The following is a 17,638-nucleotide window of genomic DNA, read 5'->3' as shown; positions in this document are numbered from 1 at the left end:
TCTTCTTCTTCTTCTTCTTCTTCTTCTCTTTTCTTCTTATTATTATTATTATTATCATCTGAGGATTCAGAGTAGGAGCCCTCACCTATATTTAAAGGCTGAGGTAGCTTAGAGCTCTCTCCGAGTACATCGTTCTCTTTCACCCCTATATTTTTGCCAGTGGCATGCTGTACACTTGACGTAGTAGTATTTTGCTCACGATTGCCGGATGACGACGACACGTTACTCGCGAGTAGATCGACTTGCCGCCAGGGTACTGGGTTATTTAGGCCCTGCACCGTAACTTTCATATTTTTGTTTTTATTTACCATATTTGTTTTTTCCAGTTTGAACAGTTGTTAAAATTTATAAAAATTTCATCTGGAAGTGGCAGTGGAAATGTGTGAGGTTCTAGCTGGTCATTTAGTCCAGTGTAGTAATCCCCACAAATACGTAGATTACCAGAAGCCTTTTTCACCACCACAGTGGGTGCAGCCCATTCAGAAAAATTTATTGGTGAAATGATACCCTGACGTTCACGTTTTTGAATTTCACTGTCTAGTTGATCTTTTGCTGCATACGCTACTTGCCGTTTAGGACGAAAAACAGGAACAGCTTGCGGTTTAAGTTGTAGGTGAACTTTAAAATGAGTGCAGTATCCAATTTCATTCCTAAAAACTTCTGGGTATGTTTTACGCAATTCAGATTCTGTGAGTGTGTTGTTAACTTGAAGTTGTTTACAGGATGTATACGAATCAATGGGTTGGTTCCACAATTTAAATTGTTCCATTCAGAACCGAAAAGATTTAAATCGGGAAGTGATGATACCAAAATGTTGCAAGATTGGTTTTGATTATTGATAACCACTGTACACTGAAACTGACCTATTATGTTAATTTCATTTGTAGAAGCATCTCTTGGCTTGTGCTGAGAAATTTCTAAAGTTGGTTTACCAATTTTAACCCAGTTCTTCTTTGAGATGATCGTGACATCCGAACCAGTATCATGTTGAAGAGAGAAATTTATATTGTTAATTTGTAGTGAAATGTATCGTCTATTTTTACATGCTCCTATGGTTGCATATATGCTTTTTATACGCGATTTTGAAAAATTTAATTTAATAGATGACCACTATCTGCTACCTTTCCACGCTTTTTCTCAGATGAAATCGTAATACAGATCGATTTACGCCAAATTTTTCACTAAAAAAACGAACCAATTTCAAGCATGAATTCTTATCCTATAGAGCTTTAATAATAGTTATTTTTTGATTAGATAATAATTACTACTATTATAATATTCGTATTGTATAGTTTCTTCAAGAAACTTTCATTCAAAACGCTATAAAAATCATAAATTTACTGTTATTTGATTGCGTTGCATTTTCAGCAAATATAAAATATTTCACTTTGCGTAATAGAAATTGAAATAAAATGTCGCTTATTTGGAAGCTCCGAGTTAAGAGAATAAACAGCAAAAAGAAGAGATGGATTAATTACCGTTGTCTCGAATCAGACAAAATCAAAAATCATATGACCCCGCGTTGCAATTTTTGTGCTCGCTACTGCAGTTGATTCAGTTACGGAGCACCCGGTCAACATAAAACTGGTTTAAGGATTGGATAAAATTATCAGTGTGTACGTTATTCGATGTCAATACATACCGCCAGTGTACACAGTTTGCTTTCGAAGGATTCACCTACATATATAGTGGACAACTTCAAAAAAAGAACCTACTGTTACATTTTAATTCGATAATTCTAATTTTTAAATTTTTCAATAATTTGAATCTTTTAAATCTATAAATTTCATTACTATTATTAAAAAATTATCCTAAGCCGATTTATGGTGGGTATTTTGTGGGTTACAAACATCAGCGCAAACACAACTAAAGTATTGTAGGGTATAGTCAGGGTGCACTTATAAGGTGAAGTCAATTCAACAGCTGATCACTAATTTTTTTTCTTTGAGGTAGATACAACTGTCAAAGTACTGTAAATAAATTTTATATTCATTTTAATCCGTAGTAAATTTATGCGAAATACTCAAAAATTGCACAAACTATTTGAAATCTTTTTACTAATCAATTGAGAGTACAAACATCTCACAATTGTAAATAAAATTTTTAATACTCGATTTTATCATAGATATCTTAATTTTTAACAACTTTCTATGGTAGTAGTTTGGTCACATTTCTATAAAAATCATTATATATTTCTTATACGACAATAGTAGAGACTTACACGGTATTATAAGTTCCCAATATTGATTGATAAAAAATAATATGTATATAATTTGTATTTTTGCTACTTACAATTTTGTAATCTAATACTAATTTTTTGTTATTTTAATTGATAATTTATTTACTTTTTTAATAAGTAAATAATAAATAATATTCTAACCCCCTTATTCGCAAACAACATTTTTATTTTATAAAAGGTTTATGTTCCATACAAAATACCGTTTATAAAGTAAAAATTTTGTTTGTGAATAATTTTTCAATTCAGGTATAATTTTTAATAAATTTTTTTTTATTTACTTAAGTAAAGAGATTTTTGGGCATGTGGGATTGTCTTTTTGTAAGGTGAATTAAAAAAAAACACGGTGGCAACATGTAAATCTTTTGACAGCAGTATCTACTTTTGTTGTTTTTGTAGAATTGACTTCACCTTATAAGTGCACCCTGGTCATGTACATATTTATCTTTTTGTGGTAAAAATTGTGCTTTTATTTTGTTTAATATTCAACACTGTTCACTTCTTTGTTTGAAAAAAATACAACTTTAAAATTGGGTAACCCTGATGAGTGTGAGTAAGAAATGTAATCAACAACAATTTTTGCTTTCAGTCAATTTTTAGTTGCGTTCTGTTTTCTAATAAAAATAAAGAATATCTAAAAAGTAATTTATAAATAATTGTATGTAGAAATAAAATCCAAAGTGAATTTTGACGAAAAGAAACTGACATAAACGAATAATTTTTTGTTATCAGTAAATTTTTATTTTTACAGTTTTTAGTTGTGCACACATATTGCCGAACCAACAAAACATGAATCAACAAGGAATTACTAAAAAGATACCAATTCCCAAAGATTCCATCAGAGTCGATAATTTAAATGGTAAACTATTTATTTTAAATATTTTAAAACAAAAGCCTTTAACATGATTAAAAATTATATTAAATTTATGAAATTATTTATAAATACAATGTGAACAAAATTTCTTTATGGGTATAGATAAGAGGGTAATTCCCTTTTTAGTTTCTTAAACAAAACAAATAATTTCACCTCAATTATATTATTTGAACACAGTTGTATAGCTGATTATTTTTTATTTTACATGTTGTGTTGTACTGTCAAATGATATTGAACAGCTGTTTATTTTACTCCTAGTGTTGCCAGTCTAATCATCGAAAAAGAATAAATCTTGCCGGGGTTTTCTGATAAAGATAATCTACATTCTTTTTTTAAACCTAGTTTAACCTAATTTTTGTGTTTTTCAGTAATCAGTTACGTTAATTATTATCTTTGTTTAACTGAGTGTTATTTGCCAATTAAACCTTAGTTATAAGTGAGAAAACATAATCAATTTGGAAGAAAAACTTATTTTTTTTTAAAAAATTACAAATTTTTCAAATTGTTTTATCAATATTATTATTGTTTTAAATGTTTATTTTAATTTTTTCTAAAAGTTTTCATGTTCCAAAAGTAACATTTGCAAAAGAGAGATGTTCATTGATTATGTGTTTGACAAAAAAGTTGGCAATTTTAACAAATTAAAAAAGGGTTTTAATTCGTTACTGAAAATACAATCAATCATCGATTAAATCTCGCCTAAATTTGTTCCTATTTTAATCTAACAGAAAGTTAAGCTACGTTTAACTGAGTAGCAAGAAACTCACCCTAAGTATGCTATAATTCTTTCATTATTTTGAATGATTTATCCCCATAAAATAAACTTAGATTAATTTTTGTATTACATATTTTGATAGAATAGATGTTAATCTCAATAGAGTTTGTCACACTTGATTTTAATTCAATTTTGTTAGAATTTGATATGCATATTTTTAATTATATTTTAAATCAATATTAATTTATAAAATTCAAATATTTACAGAGGTTCTTAATGACTTCGCCGAGTTGTCGAAAATATCACAAAAATTGAAAGTAAAATACACAAATTTAGAAGAAGAGCTTCGGGACCACCTTAATATAATATCGATATTAGAGAACGATAAAGCAACATTTGAAAGTCAATTAAAAGTAACCCAAAAAAAATTAAATGATACTAAATTAAATAATAATCGTCTTTTGGAAGAAAACTCAAAAATACCGATATTAAATGAAAAAATTACAAACTTAGAATGTCAATTGAAAGATATCTCAAAGAACCTTCAAGAAAATACCACTAAATATACCAATCAGTTAAAAGCGGCTAATGCAGAAAAAGCTGCATTAAATGATAAACTAAAACAGATATCTACAGAGCTAAATTCAAAAAATTTAGCTTGTGCTAAATTATCTGAAGAAAATTCGAAAATTTCGAACTTAAATGCAGAGATTTCAAAACTAAAAAAACAATTTCATCAAACATCTTTGGAAAATGAGTTACTTAAAGAAAAATACGAAAAACTTACAGCAGAAAATGCAACATTAGTACTATTGAAACAAACGTCGCTGGAATTGGAGAACGAAATTTCAAAATGTACTCAGCTATCGTTAGAGAATGTGGAACTAAAAAATAATTATGAAAAACTTACAGCTGAAAACTCAACATTAAGAGTAAAACAAGACGATATTTATAAAACAACATTGATGCTAAATCAGAATGTCAATACACTGGAACAAAAACTTAAACATGTAACATTACAGTTAGAAAAAGAAATTGCGACAGGTATTCAATTAAACGCAGAGAATCAAAAACTAAAATCTTTAAGCCCAACTACAAGATCAGAATCAGGACAAATAGAGGAGAATATTCAAATCCAGCAACTTGAAGAAAAGCTTAAGCAGTTGTCTGCTGAGCTTGAAAAAGAAGTTTCTAAAAATAGCGCACTTGGAGAATATAACAAGCAGTTGGATCGACTTATAAGTGGATTTAAATCAAAAGCTAAATCAGAAACTGTTTCTACAAAATCAGTGGAAAATTTGAAAAAATCACAGGATCAATTGAATGTTAACAGCAATTTTAAAGTTCTCATTAGAGATGTACCTACCGATCAAATACTCAATCCATTAGAAAAAACTATAATAGATTTGGCTTCCAAAATGTCTATATGTATAAATCGGAATGATATAACCCAAGTACGTTTCATGGAGCGTAAAGGCTTGAGCGAGTATTCTAATAAAGTTTCATTGTTAGTTGATTTCAAGACCTCTGAAATAAAAACAAATTTTATTTCCAATCGCAGTAAATTGAAATTAAATACTTCTACTAAGCACATTCAGATAAAAGATTTTGTGGAAAATGAAGTATATTCATTATTCCTTTATGCCAACGAACATCTTCGACCTATTGGATTTCATAGAATTTGGTGCAAAGACAATCAAGTGTTTGTCAAAAAAAATGATTCTGATACGGAAATAGAAATTACGTCCCGAAATCAAGTCGATGTACTTACAAAGCCAAATTGGAGAGCTTAAGTATTCGTTAAAAGTAATCAAAACGTGTTGCATTTTAGGAAAATAGTTATTAAATAAACGAACGATTTTGTTAATTAAGGACGTGCATGTATATATAAATTTTTAAGAATTTTTAATATATAAAATAAAAATAATTAAGTTACAAATGTCTAAATTTAACCATTTTTAAAATAAAATTTCTATGTAACTATTTTACAAAACATTTTTTTATCAAATCATGAGTTTTTATCTAAACATATTCTTGTAAAGCTTTAACGAAACAATTCCAAAACACTTTGAAAAAAATCTTAAAGAATTATGGGAAAATGAAACCAGATTCAGATAGAAATGGGTAATCAGTTTCTCGTAAAGATATGACTTTGTTTAAACTTTTAACACAATAAATCCCTCCCACATTTTTATTATTCAATTCAATAAAACCCGAATATTGAATTATGCCAGTCTTATAGTAAATGAGCGATATGCTTACTTGCTCTTTGCTATAAAGAAACTATAGATCCTATTTTTTTAAGCATAATCACGATCTAAAACACGATTGTAATGATTTGACTCCCCAGCAAAAAATAATTGATGTCATACTTTACAAACTTTTCGCTTTTATAAGCCAAACATCAGAGATGGGGGTATTTTTTTAGTTAAATCTAGCACTAAATATTATTTCAAAAAATATATTTATACCCTACACCACTTTAGTGGGGAGGGTATATTGGATTTGTGCTGATGTTTGTAACATACCAAAATATTCGGCTTAGAATCGTTTTCTGAGTCGATTAAGCTATGTCCGTCCGTCCGTCTGGCTGGCTGGCTGTCCATGTAAACCTTGTGCGCAAGGTACAGGTCGCAATTTTCAAGATAATTGGATGAAATTTGGCACGCACGTTTTATTTGACCTAAGGACGAAGCCTATTGAAAATGGTTAAAATCGGTCCATTATTTCACCTAGCCCCCATACAACAGAACCCCCCGAAAAGGGCTTCTGAGCTCATAATTATGTTAAATATACAGATATATCGATAAAATACGGCATAACTAAGTTTTATAGAAGTCTTGATGACCCTGCCAAATTTCATAAAGATCGGGCCACATTTGACCCTAGCTCCCATACAAAGTCCCCTTCAGAAAATTACTTGAATGTCCCAAATTAGCTTATAAACCCAAATATCGCGATGAAATTCAGCACAATAAAATATTATGTCAATATAAATATATTCACAAAATTTTATCGGGCTTGGTCCATATTTGCCCCTAGCCCCCATATAAAGCCTCTTTCAGAAAATTAGTTTTTCATCCATAAATTGCTTAAATGTATCGGAACAAGGGAATATTGAAGATAAATGCTTTATTATGAAAAATAAATCACATTTAATATTCATAACTGGTGTAGGGTATCATATGGTCGGCCACGCCCGACTATAATTTCTTACTTGTTTTAACTAATTTTGAGCAGCTTAGTGATAGTGAAGCTTATATTTAACTATTACTCAATTGAGTGGTAGTGTAGAAAAAAGCACTACACTCAAATAGTTAAAAATTTGAACAGTAACTAACAAAAGGCTACAATAATTTTCTTTGCACAAATTTTTTTAAAATGAAAATAAAGAATAAGACAATAAATTATTAAATTTTTGTAAAGATACATCTATTAAAATAGAAAATACAGATTTAGATAGCCAGTTGCAAAAATGATGTGGTTACTGGATATTTTTTAAGCAATAGCTTGGAAATGTTGTAAATAATGAAAGCTTTATTCATTAATAATATTCGTCCAATGAGTTTTTGGTTGACTTGAACCATTTCTAGACTGACCTATTAAATTAAACTTTCAATTGAGTGAAACATTTCTCCGTAGAAAAAAAAAAAATAGTGCAGGAATATTTTTTGAACTAACCCCACAGAAAATTTATAGCTTACTACATTGATATTGTGTTGCTTATTTTGTATTCGAAAGTGCTTACAAACTTACACACACTCTGGCTTACTTTACACAGGGTATGGCCGCCTGAAAATGACACACTAACTGATATACTTGGTTTGCGATATTGTGTGTAGATTATACATTTTTTATAATATACTTGTGTGTGGAAAAGTAGCTATTCTTACCGATATACCTAGTAAGTAAAATTGTTTCTACAGCTCCTTTCTAGCTGGAACACAAGTGTATCAAAAAGTATCTACAACAACTTTCTAAGTTAAATACATGTGTATTAAGAAGTATCTAAATATGTATATTTTTTAAAAAATGCTACCCAAATGCATGTATCTACAAATTCATTCATAAGTATAAGGCCATTCCAATTATCGCTAGATCATGATCCTAATTTTAAGCTATAAATTTTGCTTAAAATTCATCTAAACATTGAAAAAATGTTGATCCAAAAAATATTTTTCAATAAATGAAAAATTTTTTGTTGATTAAATTACAGCACACTTGATTTTTTTATATTTTAATTTTCTGTTCTCATATACAATGTTAATCACAAATATATTAAGATGTAATGCAAAAAAAATTTATTAAAAATTGAAACTTCATATCCAGATTTTATATACAAGTAAATCAAATTATAAGTAACACAAAGTAAGGCACACAACATTGGTTACAATTCCGAGTACTCTGAAAATTTTCTGTGGGGAATAATTTAGTGTAGAAAAAATTATTTCGCTAGGCTGTAAAAACAAATATTTTAACTATTTTTAAAATATTTTTAGTTAAAAATTTTAAATATCACTATCACTATTATTGAGTGAGGCTTATACTTTTCAATTCATCACTAAACTTAAACAAAAGTAGTGAATAATTTTGAACTACCACTAATTATTAGTGATAGTTAAAAATTAGTGCACTACCCCCATCTCTGCCAAACATATACTTACAAATTAAAACACAGTTAAAAATGAGAAAAGAGATGTAGAAAAGTCACTACAAAGAACATATTCGAAGTACTTCAAATTTTGATGAAAAACCAATGAAATTTACATAAGCGTTTCATTGAAAGAATGTGGTTTATTTTTGACATACAAATATCGGATTTTTACAGCTTCTAAAGATAAGATTAGATGTAGTTCAAATTTGTCAAAAATGAACAACATCCCTCCAATGACACGCTAATGTAAAATCCATAGGTTTTTCACCTGAATTTGAAGCACTTCGGGTTACTAGTTGTGATGAAAATTCTACATCCTTTTCCTCACTTTTTTTGCTGGGTCGTGCTTAGAAATTGTACAACCAACAAGCAGGAATTCTACTGTTTTCATTGAACAAGTCGGATCTATTACAATTATGAACAAAAATCTTTTGACCGTGTGAAAAAACAACTTAAGAATAAAATAGATCAGACATTCACCTTAGGACCAGTCAATTATAAACCGATCTGCTCAGAATGAATCGATTTTAATCATTTTCAGTAGGCTTCGTCTTTGTCTCGGAAAAGGAGAATTTGACAAATTTCATCCAAATTATCTTTTTGGTTATTTTGTTAATTTGGTTTTATTTTTCAAACCTCATGGTTTATTTTAAAGATTTATAAAAATTATATAAAACATACAAAAAATTAAGTAAAATATCGTAAAATATACAAAATCGTTTTTATGGAATCTATGTCTCTCAAATAAATGCGATGCCGTGAATCTGGCAACCCCATACGTATGTCAACTACAAAACATACATATTTAATAAAAAAAACATGGGAAATCCCCTTCTTTTTGCTAACCTAACTTGAAAATACACAAATTCACCAATCTATTATTCTATGCGCACGTTTATATTAAGCCGATTAAACAAGGTTGTGTCAACAAGAAATCTAATTTGGAAGTTGAACAATTCTGTCAAATTGTATTTTTTCGTATTGCCAGAATAAGAAAATCTTAATATTAATACACACATAGCAGGAATTTAATTAACTAATACCCCATTTACCCATACACGAAATCTAGTAGATTTCATTTAAAATCCTTTTGCAAATCTAGACCGTTTATACTTACTCTTCTTGACATTTAGGAAGATTTAATTTTTCTAATATTTTTCGAAAAAGTGTATGATATGAAAAATAAGAAGGAAAAAATGGGATATTTATTCAAATTTCATTTATAATAAAAAAGATATATAAATATAACATTACATTTTATTTTAGATTAACTTTTCATTCATGTTTCTCAATTTATAAAAAATTTGTCGACATTTTAATTTTTTTGTTTGTTTTGTTTTTCTCTTTTTTCTTGTGTAGGGTCGAATATTTTAGTATTATTTAGGGAAAAACAGATGTGCATCACTAAAAACTATTTGATTTTTAGTAGAAAATCTAGTTACGAAGTAGTTTTTGTTTTGTATGAGAAATCTAGTTAAAATCAACTAGATTTGTCTCGAAATCTCATAAGTACTAGATTTCGTGTATGTGTAAATGGGGTATAACAGATATTCATTCAAAATTTATTAAAAATATACATTAGTATATACATAGTAAAGAAATTAATTAATAGTGATATAAATAGGACCAATAAATTAATATTTTGTTCTTATTAGGTTCATTTTTAGATTTGTATGCCCTTTTAAAAAATCAAAACATGTGCCGAAAAACGTTTCTTTTTTTTTCTCGAAAATATGATATGTTGGAGGTCAGATCCAATTCTTTAAAAACATATTTTGTAGTACCTAAGTTAATTACTTGATGTCCGTTTTAGAAATACATAATAACTCACTAAAATACATATTATGATAAAATCATAAATGATTTAATTTCTTTTGTTGTAAAAATATTAACAGATATTCTGTTTGTATATAAACTTTATTCAATTTGTATATACGAATAAACAAAAATAAATTTGGTGTGAAGAAAAGAAAACTCTGGCAACACAGATATTCTTTTGACATAACTTATTCTCTTATTGTTTTTGTAAAACCGCCAACACCTAGCAAATTTGCTTTAAAATAAACTTTTTTAGTACGCCTTTGTTATTAAACCGAGCAATTTTAAATTTACCAAGATAAAGTTGGATTATAAAGTGTAGTAAAATGCTTACACTGAATATATCATGTACAGTATGTAAGGAAACGTTCAAAAATTCTGACGCCATTTACAGTACCAGTTGTGGCCATATATTCCATTTCATTTGCATGAATCAATGGCGTTCCAAGTGAGTATGCTTCGTTAGTGTAATTTTGTTGTTAAAAATAGATAAATTTTGTTTCCTCTAATAGATCCACCAGTTGCCCTCAATGTAGAAGCTATAATCCCACTACTCATAGTGTTTATTTTAACTTTGAAGATACTCGTGAATACGAAAAAATTGTGAACGACTTAAAAGATAAGCTCCAGAAAACCGATGATAAAATGAAAAAAATCAAAGAAGATGTTGCAAAAAAAGAACAGAAAATAGATGATCTTCAACGATTGTATAATATTTCTGAACAGTGGAGGGCAGAACTTGAAACAAAAATATATAAATTATCCCACGAATCACAAGTCAAAAATGTACAACATACCAAAGAGTTGAATTTAAAATTAAACGAAATACAATATTTGGAAACACACCTCGAAACAATGCAAAAAGCGGAAGGTGTACATGAATTGTGTGAAAAAATCCAAAAATTAGAAGAGGACAATACAAAACTTAAAGATAATAACAAAGTGGATGAAGATTCAAAAATCATTTTAAATCATAAAATAGAAATACTAGAACAAAGATTAAAGCATGTTACTTTAGAGCTTCAAAAGCAAATTGCGGAAAATGTCAATCGATCTATGGACAAAATGATAGCACAACCTAATGAGGCAAAAACAAATAAGAGTAACCAGCAGCAAAAAAATAATCGAAAAAGGAGGGATTCCAGAAAAATATTGTGCGAACAGCAGCAAAAAAATGTTGATCAATCTATAATCCATAATGAAGAGCCCATAAAAGAATTGAGTAACAAGCAACATAGCAACCATAGGACAAAACAAAATATAAATCGTCAGTTTGAACTGACCCAACCGAATGATACCAAAGTTGTAATTAAAGATATTCCCTCAGAAGATATTGTATATCCACTAAGAAATACTGTAATTTCTTTAGCTTCTAAAATGTCCATAAATCTTAGTAGCGATGATATGACAAATGTTAGTATTTTGGAACAAAAGAGCCTAAACACAATCAATTCAAATAAGATCGCACTATTAGTGCAATTTAAAACGATTAATGGAAAAATACAATTTCTTATGAACAAAAATCGATTGAAATTCAATTCATCAACTAAGTTTATACAGTTAAAGGAATACATCGACGAAGATGTATATCCAATATTTATGTATGCCAATAGAGTTCTAAGAGAAAATGGCTTTGAATATATTGAATGTAAACACAATCAAGTCTTTGCCAAAAAGAATCGCCATGATACTGCAGGAATTGTTATAATGGATAAAAATCATGTCGATAGAATTGTATGTCGTCAAATATTAGAAAACCGATTATAATTTAGATGGGACATTTTAGATTTAGCTATTCAAATTTGAGCGAATAAAAATCTTTACATACATGTGTACATTCATATATTATTTTTTTAAATAAATAAATCGACAAAAATGTACATATTTTGTATATTATTGAAATTTTAATCGACACAAATATTTACATACCCAGCAAAAACTTACACGGTGATGACATTGGAGGAAAGTACTTATCACGATTGCTTACAAATCACTACAAAAATAAGTACATACAAATAAGGAGTTATAAAGTTGCTTTGTTTTAAAAACAAAAAAAATCTTACACAGAATACAAACCTAGACTTCTTGTTCGTTATTTCGCTGTCTTACTTACAACAACACTGCTTAGTTATTTTATTGTGCGTCCAATAATGATTTAACTCAGAAACCTTTTTTCTTTCTGTGTGTGTAAAAACAGTTGCCAATAAAATGGCAAAACTCCAAATAAAGTAAAGACGTCAAATAGTGGTCATTGAAAAGTAAGGGGTTATATAAGCCTTTACCGAGTTTTACATACATATATCCAGCAAAAACGATATTAGACGGAATACTTTCTGTTTTTAATTTATATTTTGTTTTCACAATGTAACTTGTTTTATTTATAGTTTGGTTTTTGGTGATGTTTTCTGTTCGCTGTGTCGGTGACAAGTGATTTTCTCCTTTAAGTTGGCGCCTTGAACAAGGCGTTTTTACACGGAAGTGTCGAAGTCGATCAAACCATTTACAAAGATCGTTGTCGACAGAAAGTTGTTAAAACTTTTATTTTTAGAGCATGTTTTATACATTTTAAAAAGCATAAAACACATTAGTTAAATGGATTACTATTATTATTGAACAAATATTTCAAAATTCAATGAATTACCATTCATTTCAATACTGTGAATTGTCTTACCATTCAGTTTGCATACTTTTAGGCAGATTTCTTATTTATTAATCCGCCATAAAATAAACATAAACTTTATGATTCTAGTGACATCTATAACTGAGAAAATAAATAAATGGTGGTAGTCTTCGCTGCAGTAATGACTACACCTGAAACTATGCTACACTATATATGTTTCATAGGAGTATTGCCAGATATTCCAAATGCTATAAAGAATTCCTCGTAATATTTATAGGTGTACCCGAACTCTACACTTTTACCTATAAAATGTCTACAACAACCCACTAATAACTTTATTAAGTATTTATGAATACAAGAACTTAGTATTTCCAAGATGATAGAAATTTTAAAATGATACGAACTTATAACAAGGCTACTTTTTTAGGCTTTAAAGTACAAAACTAATTTTCCGCTAGATTATTGATTGATTATAGACTAGACTAAAGACCAGAATGTAGACAAGCCTACAGACAAGGCTATAGACTAGACTAGATTATAGGCAATACTATAGACTACACTTTAGACCAGACTATAGATTAGACTATAGACTAGACTATAGACTAGACTATAGACTAGACTATAGACTAGACTATAGACTAGACTATAGACTAGACTATAGACTAGACTATAGACTAGACTATAGACTAGACTATAGACTAGACTATAGACTAGACTATAGACTAGACTATAGACTAGACTATAGACTAGACTATAGACTAGACTATAGACTAGACTATAGACTAGACTAGACTATAGACTAGACTATAGACTAGACTATAGACTAGACTATAGACTAGACTATAGACTAGACTATAGACTAGACTATAGACTAGACTATAGACTAGACTATAGACTAGACTAGACTATAGACTAGGCTATAGACTAGGCTATAGACTAGGCTATAGACTAGACTATAGACTAGACTATAGACTAGGCTATAGACTAGGCTATAGACTAGACTATAGACTAGACTATAGACTAGACTATAGACTAGACTATAGACTAGACTAGGACTATAAGACTAGGACTATAGACTAGACTATAGACTAGGACTATAGACTAGACTATAGACTAGACTATAGACTATACTATAACTAGGACTATAGACTACGAACTATAGGACTAGACTATAGACTAGACTATAGACTAGACTATAGACTAGGGGACTATAGACTAGACTATAGGACTAGACTATTGACTAGACTATAGACTAGACTATAGACTAGACTATAGACTAGACTAGAGACTTAGACTATAGACTAGACTATAGAACTAGACCTATAGACTAGCTATAGACTAGACTATAGACTAGACTATCGACTAGACTATAGTCTAGACTATAGTACTGACTATCAGACTAGGACTATAGACTGATCTATAGACTAGGACTATAGGACTAGACTATAGACTAGAACTATAGACTAGGACTAGTAGACTAGACTATAGACTAGGAATAGACTAGACTATAGACTAGGACTATAGACTAGAATATAGACTAGACTATAGGCTAAACTATAGACTAGACTATAGACTAGACTATAGACTAGACTATAGACTAGACTATAGACTAGACTATTCACTAGACTATAGACTAGACTATAGACTAGACTATAGACTAGACTGTAGACTAGACTATAGACTAGACTGTAGACTAGACTATAGACTAGACTATAGGCTAGACTATAAATTTGATGAAAGACTAGACTAAAAACTAGACTATAGCCTACACAATAGACTAGTGTATAGAATAGTCTATAGACAAGAGTATATACTAGATTAGTCTATTATCTATAGACTATAGATTAGACTGTAAACTAGACTATAAACTAGGCTATAGACTAGTCTATAGATTATATTATAGACTAGATTGTTGACTAGACTATAGGCTAGATTACAAAACGATACCATAGCTTAGACAATAGACTAAAATATATGTATGTATATCTACTAGACTTTAGATAAGAATATATGTAGACTAGACTAAAATACTGAATTGTTTTTCGTTTAAAAACATACATATTAATTATTTATTTTACCTTTACTGATCTAATTTAATTAAATCAAGAAGTGCAACATATGGTTTAAGTTGCCCTTCTTTATTTAATTAAATTTTGCAAAAAATGTACATTTACTTTAGCAACAACTAATAAAATTTCATATTTTTGCTATCAACAATCAAATCGAAAAAAATGAGTAACATGTGTTTTAAGGCACCGGAAATTAATATATAATAAAAACTTATGTGTAGACCAACAGTTGGTCATCTTTTATAAACTAAAGTTCAAGGTACAAGTTTTTCTTTAATGTCGAATGAAATAACTTAATTTAATATACATATTGCATATTTCTTTGCAACTTTAAATGCACTTAAAAGAAAAAAGGTACTTATGTATAAAAACACAGAATTTGTTCGGAATTTAATTCTGAATTTGAATTAAATTCTACTATAATCGTTAGCGATAATGGGTTAAATGTGGTAAAAGCTTTTAAAATGTATGTGATCCAAAAGTTGAAGAAACTAAATCAGGTTCAAACCAGTGGAATTACCAAGGTTAAGTAAGAAATGAGGAGAGCAGTAACTTCTTATGTAATCTCGAAAGGTGCGGTACATATACGTTACATTTCATAGTCTCCAAAGCAGGCTTGGGGTGATGATTACTTGTAATTGTATTTGAAGTTTTCCCAATTGCATTAACAATGTTAATCGCTGACAATGACAAAAATGTGAAAATAACTAAATGTATCAAAAGTTTTTTCATACTTGTTATTTTATCAACTACATACCTAACTCCCGAACCACTATCGTATATGTATTTATTAGGATAATCGAGTATTTGTTAAGAATTATTCATATTTTATTTAGCTAAAGTTGAATAAACTGTTCGAAAATTCATTACATTCAAAGCGGTTCATTTCGAATAATAATTACTCTTCAATACGCCAGAAGGTGAACACAAAAATTATGTTCACACTTTTGGGCAGTGTGATATTCAATAAAGATAGAGACATAAGTCATAAATTCCTGAACTTCAAACTGACTGAGAGTTGTATGCCCATTAAATATTTGCTGCAAATTTATACATCTATCATTACAGATACTCTTACTATACGAACGAATGTCCGTCTCCATGCATGCTCACGTAAATAATTCTCAGAATGTGTTCATAATTTTTCAATTATCGTAAAGTTATTTATCGTCTCGCGCTTTAAAAACCAAAAGTTTATGGAGGGCGTAGGAATTGAAATCAAAATATGTCCAAGTATGAAATGAATAGAGAAATCAGTATTAAATACTTTACGCTTGGAAACGTGTGCATCTTAATCCAAGTCGCTAAAGTCTCTACGAAGAACACCAACAACAACTAAAACTTAACGAATTGAAATACTTACTTGCCAAGATCAAAAGTATTCTCACTTTGGGGGCGTTACCAAGTTTAATACATTTATTACAGAAACAGAGAAAAAAATCAAAGAGGAAAAAACTCTAAGAAATGATTTGCACAATGGCATAAAATATAATAATAATTTTAACTTCCAAAAAGTTACACTATACCATAGACTACGATAGGCTGTAGACTATACCATAGATTAAACTGTAGAGTAGACTAGACTATAGACTAGACTATAGACTAGACTATAGACTAGACTATAGACTAGACTATAGACTAGACTATAGACTAGACTATAGACTAGACTATAGACTAGACTATAGACTAGACTATAGACTAGACTATAGACTAGACTATAGACTAGACTATAGACTAGACTATAGACTAGACTATAGACTAGACTATAGACTAGACTATAGACTAGACTATAGACTAGACTATAGACTAGACAATAGACTAGACTATAGACTAGACTATAGACTAGACTATAGACTAGACTATAGACTAGACTATAGACTAGACTATAGACTAGACTATAGACTAGACTATAGACTAGACTATAGACTAGACTATAGACTAGACTATAGACTAGACTATGGACTAGACTATAGACTAGACTATAGACTAGACTATAGACTAGACTATGGACTAGACTATAGACTAGACTATGGACTAGACTATAGACTAGACTATAGACTAGACTATGGACTAGACTATGGACTAGACTATAGACTAGACTATAGACTAGACTATAGACTAGACTATAGACTAGACTATAGACTAGACTATAGACTAGACTATAGACTAGACTATAGACTAGACTATAGACTAGACTAGACTATAGACTAGACTATAGACTAGACTATAGACTAGACTATAGACTAGACTATAGACTAGACTATAGACTAGACTATAGACTAGACTATAGACTAGACTATAGACTAGACTATAGACTAGACTATAGACTAGACTATAGACTAGACTATAGACTAGACTATAGACTAGACTATAGACTAGACTATAGACTAGACTATAGACTAGACTATAGACTAGACTATAGACTAGACTATAGACTAGACTATAGACTAGACTATAGACTAGACTATAGACTAGACTATAGACTAGACTATAGACTAGACTATAGACTAGACTATAGACTAGACTATAGACTAGACTATAGAGTAGACTATAGACTAGACTATAGACTAGACTATAGACTAGACTATAGAGTAGACTATAGACTAGACTATAGACTAGACTATAGACTAGACTATAGACTAGACTATAGAC

At 29.5% G+C, this 17,638-nt stretch overlaps 1 protein-coding gene across 1 annotated transcript; it reads left to right on the top strand.

The window, feature by feature from the left end:
- Positions 1 to 2,801: 2,801 nt before the first annotated feature.
- Positions 2,802 to 12,177, top strand: LOC119599651 (putative leucine-rich repeat-containing protein DDB_G0290503). The gene is made up of 6 exons (XM_037949525.1): positions 2,802 to 2,894; positions 2,988 to 3,095; positions 4,093 to 5,612; positions 8,325 to 8,359; positions 10,602 to 10,745; positions 10,810 to 12,177. The coding sequence occupies exons 2-6, from the start codon at positions 3,026 to 3,028 to the stop codon at positions 12,062 to 12,064; spliced, it is 3,024 nt and encodes a 1,007-aa protein (XP_037805453.1). The 5' UTR covers positions 2,802 to 2,894; positions 2,988 to 3,025; the 3' UTR covers positions 12,065 to 12,177.
- The last annotated feature ends 5,461 nt before the right edge of the window (positions 12,178 to 17,638 follow it).

The sequence above is a fragment of the Lucilia sericata genome, unplaced genomic scaffold, assembly GCF_015586225.1.
Source record: "Lucilia sericata isolate MDLA Ls3-8-SP2 unplaced genomic scaffold, ASM1558622v1 Contig000084F_arrow, whole genome shotgun sequence".
NCBI lineage: Eukaryota > Metazoa > Arthropoda > Insecta > Diptera > Calliphoridae > Lucilia > Lucilia sericata.
This window is presented reverse-complemented; position numbering and strand designations above follow the sequence as displayed.

Bases quoted from the DNA above. Each gene is read 5' to 3' on its own strand.
- LOC119599651 (XM_037949525.1), top strand. From the start codon at position 3,026: ATGAATCAACAAGGAATTACTAAAAAGATACCAATTCCCAAAGATTCC. The intron at 5,613-8,324 runs GCTTAAGTATTC...AAATATTTTTAG, and splicing joins TTACAAAGCCAAATTGGAGA to TTAAAAATTTTAAATATCAC. The intron at 10,746-10,809 runs GTGAGTATGCTT...TTCCTCTAATAG, and splicing joins ATGAATCAATGGCGTTCCAA to ATCCACCAGTTGCCCTCAAT.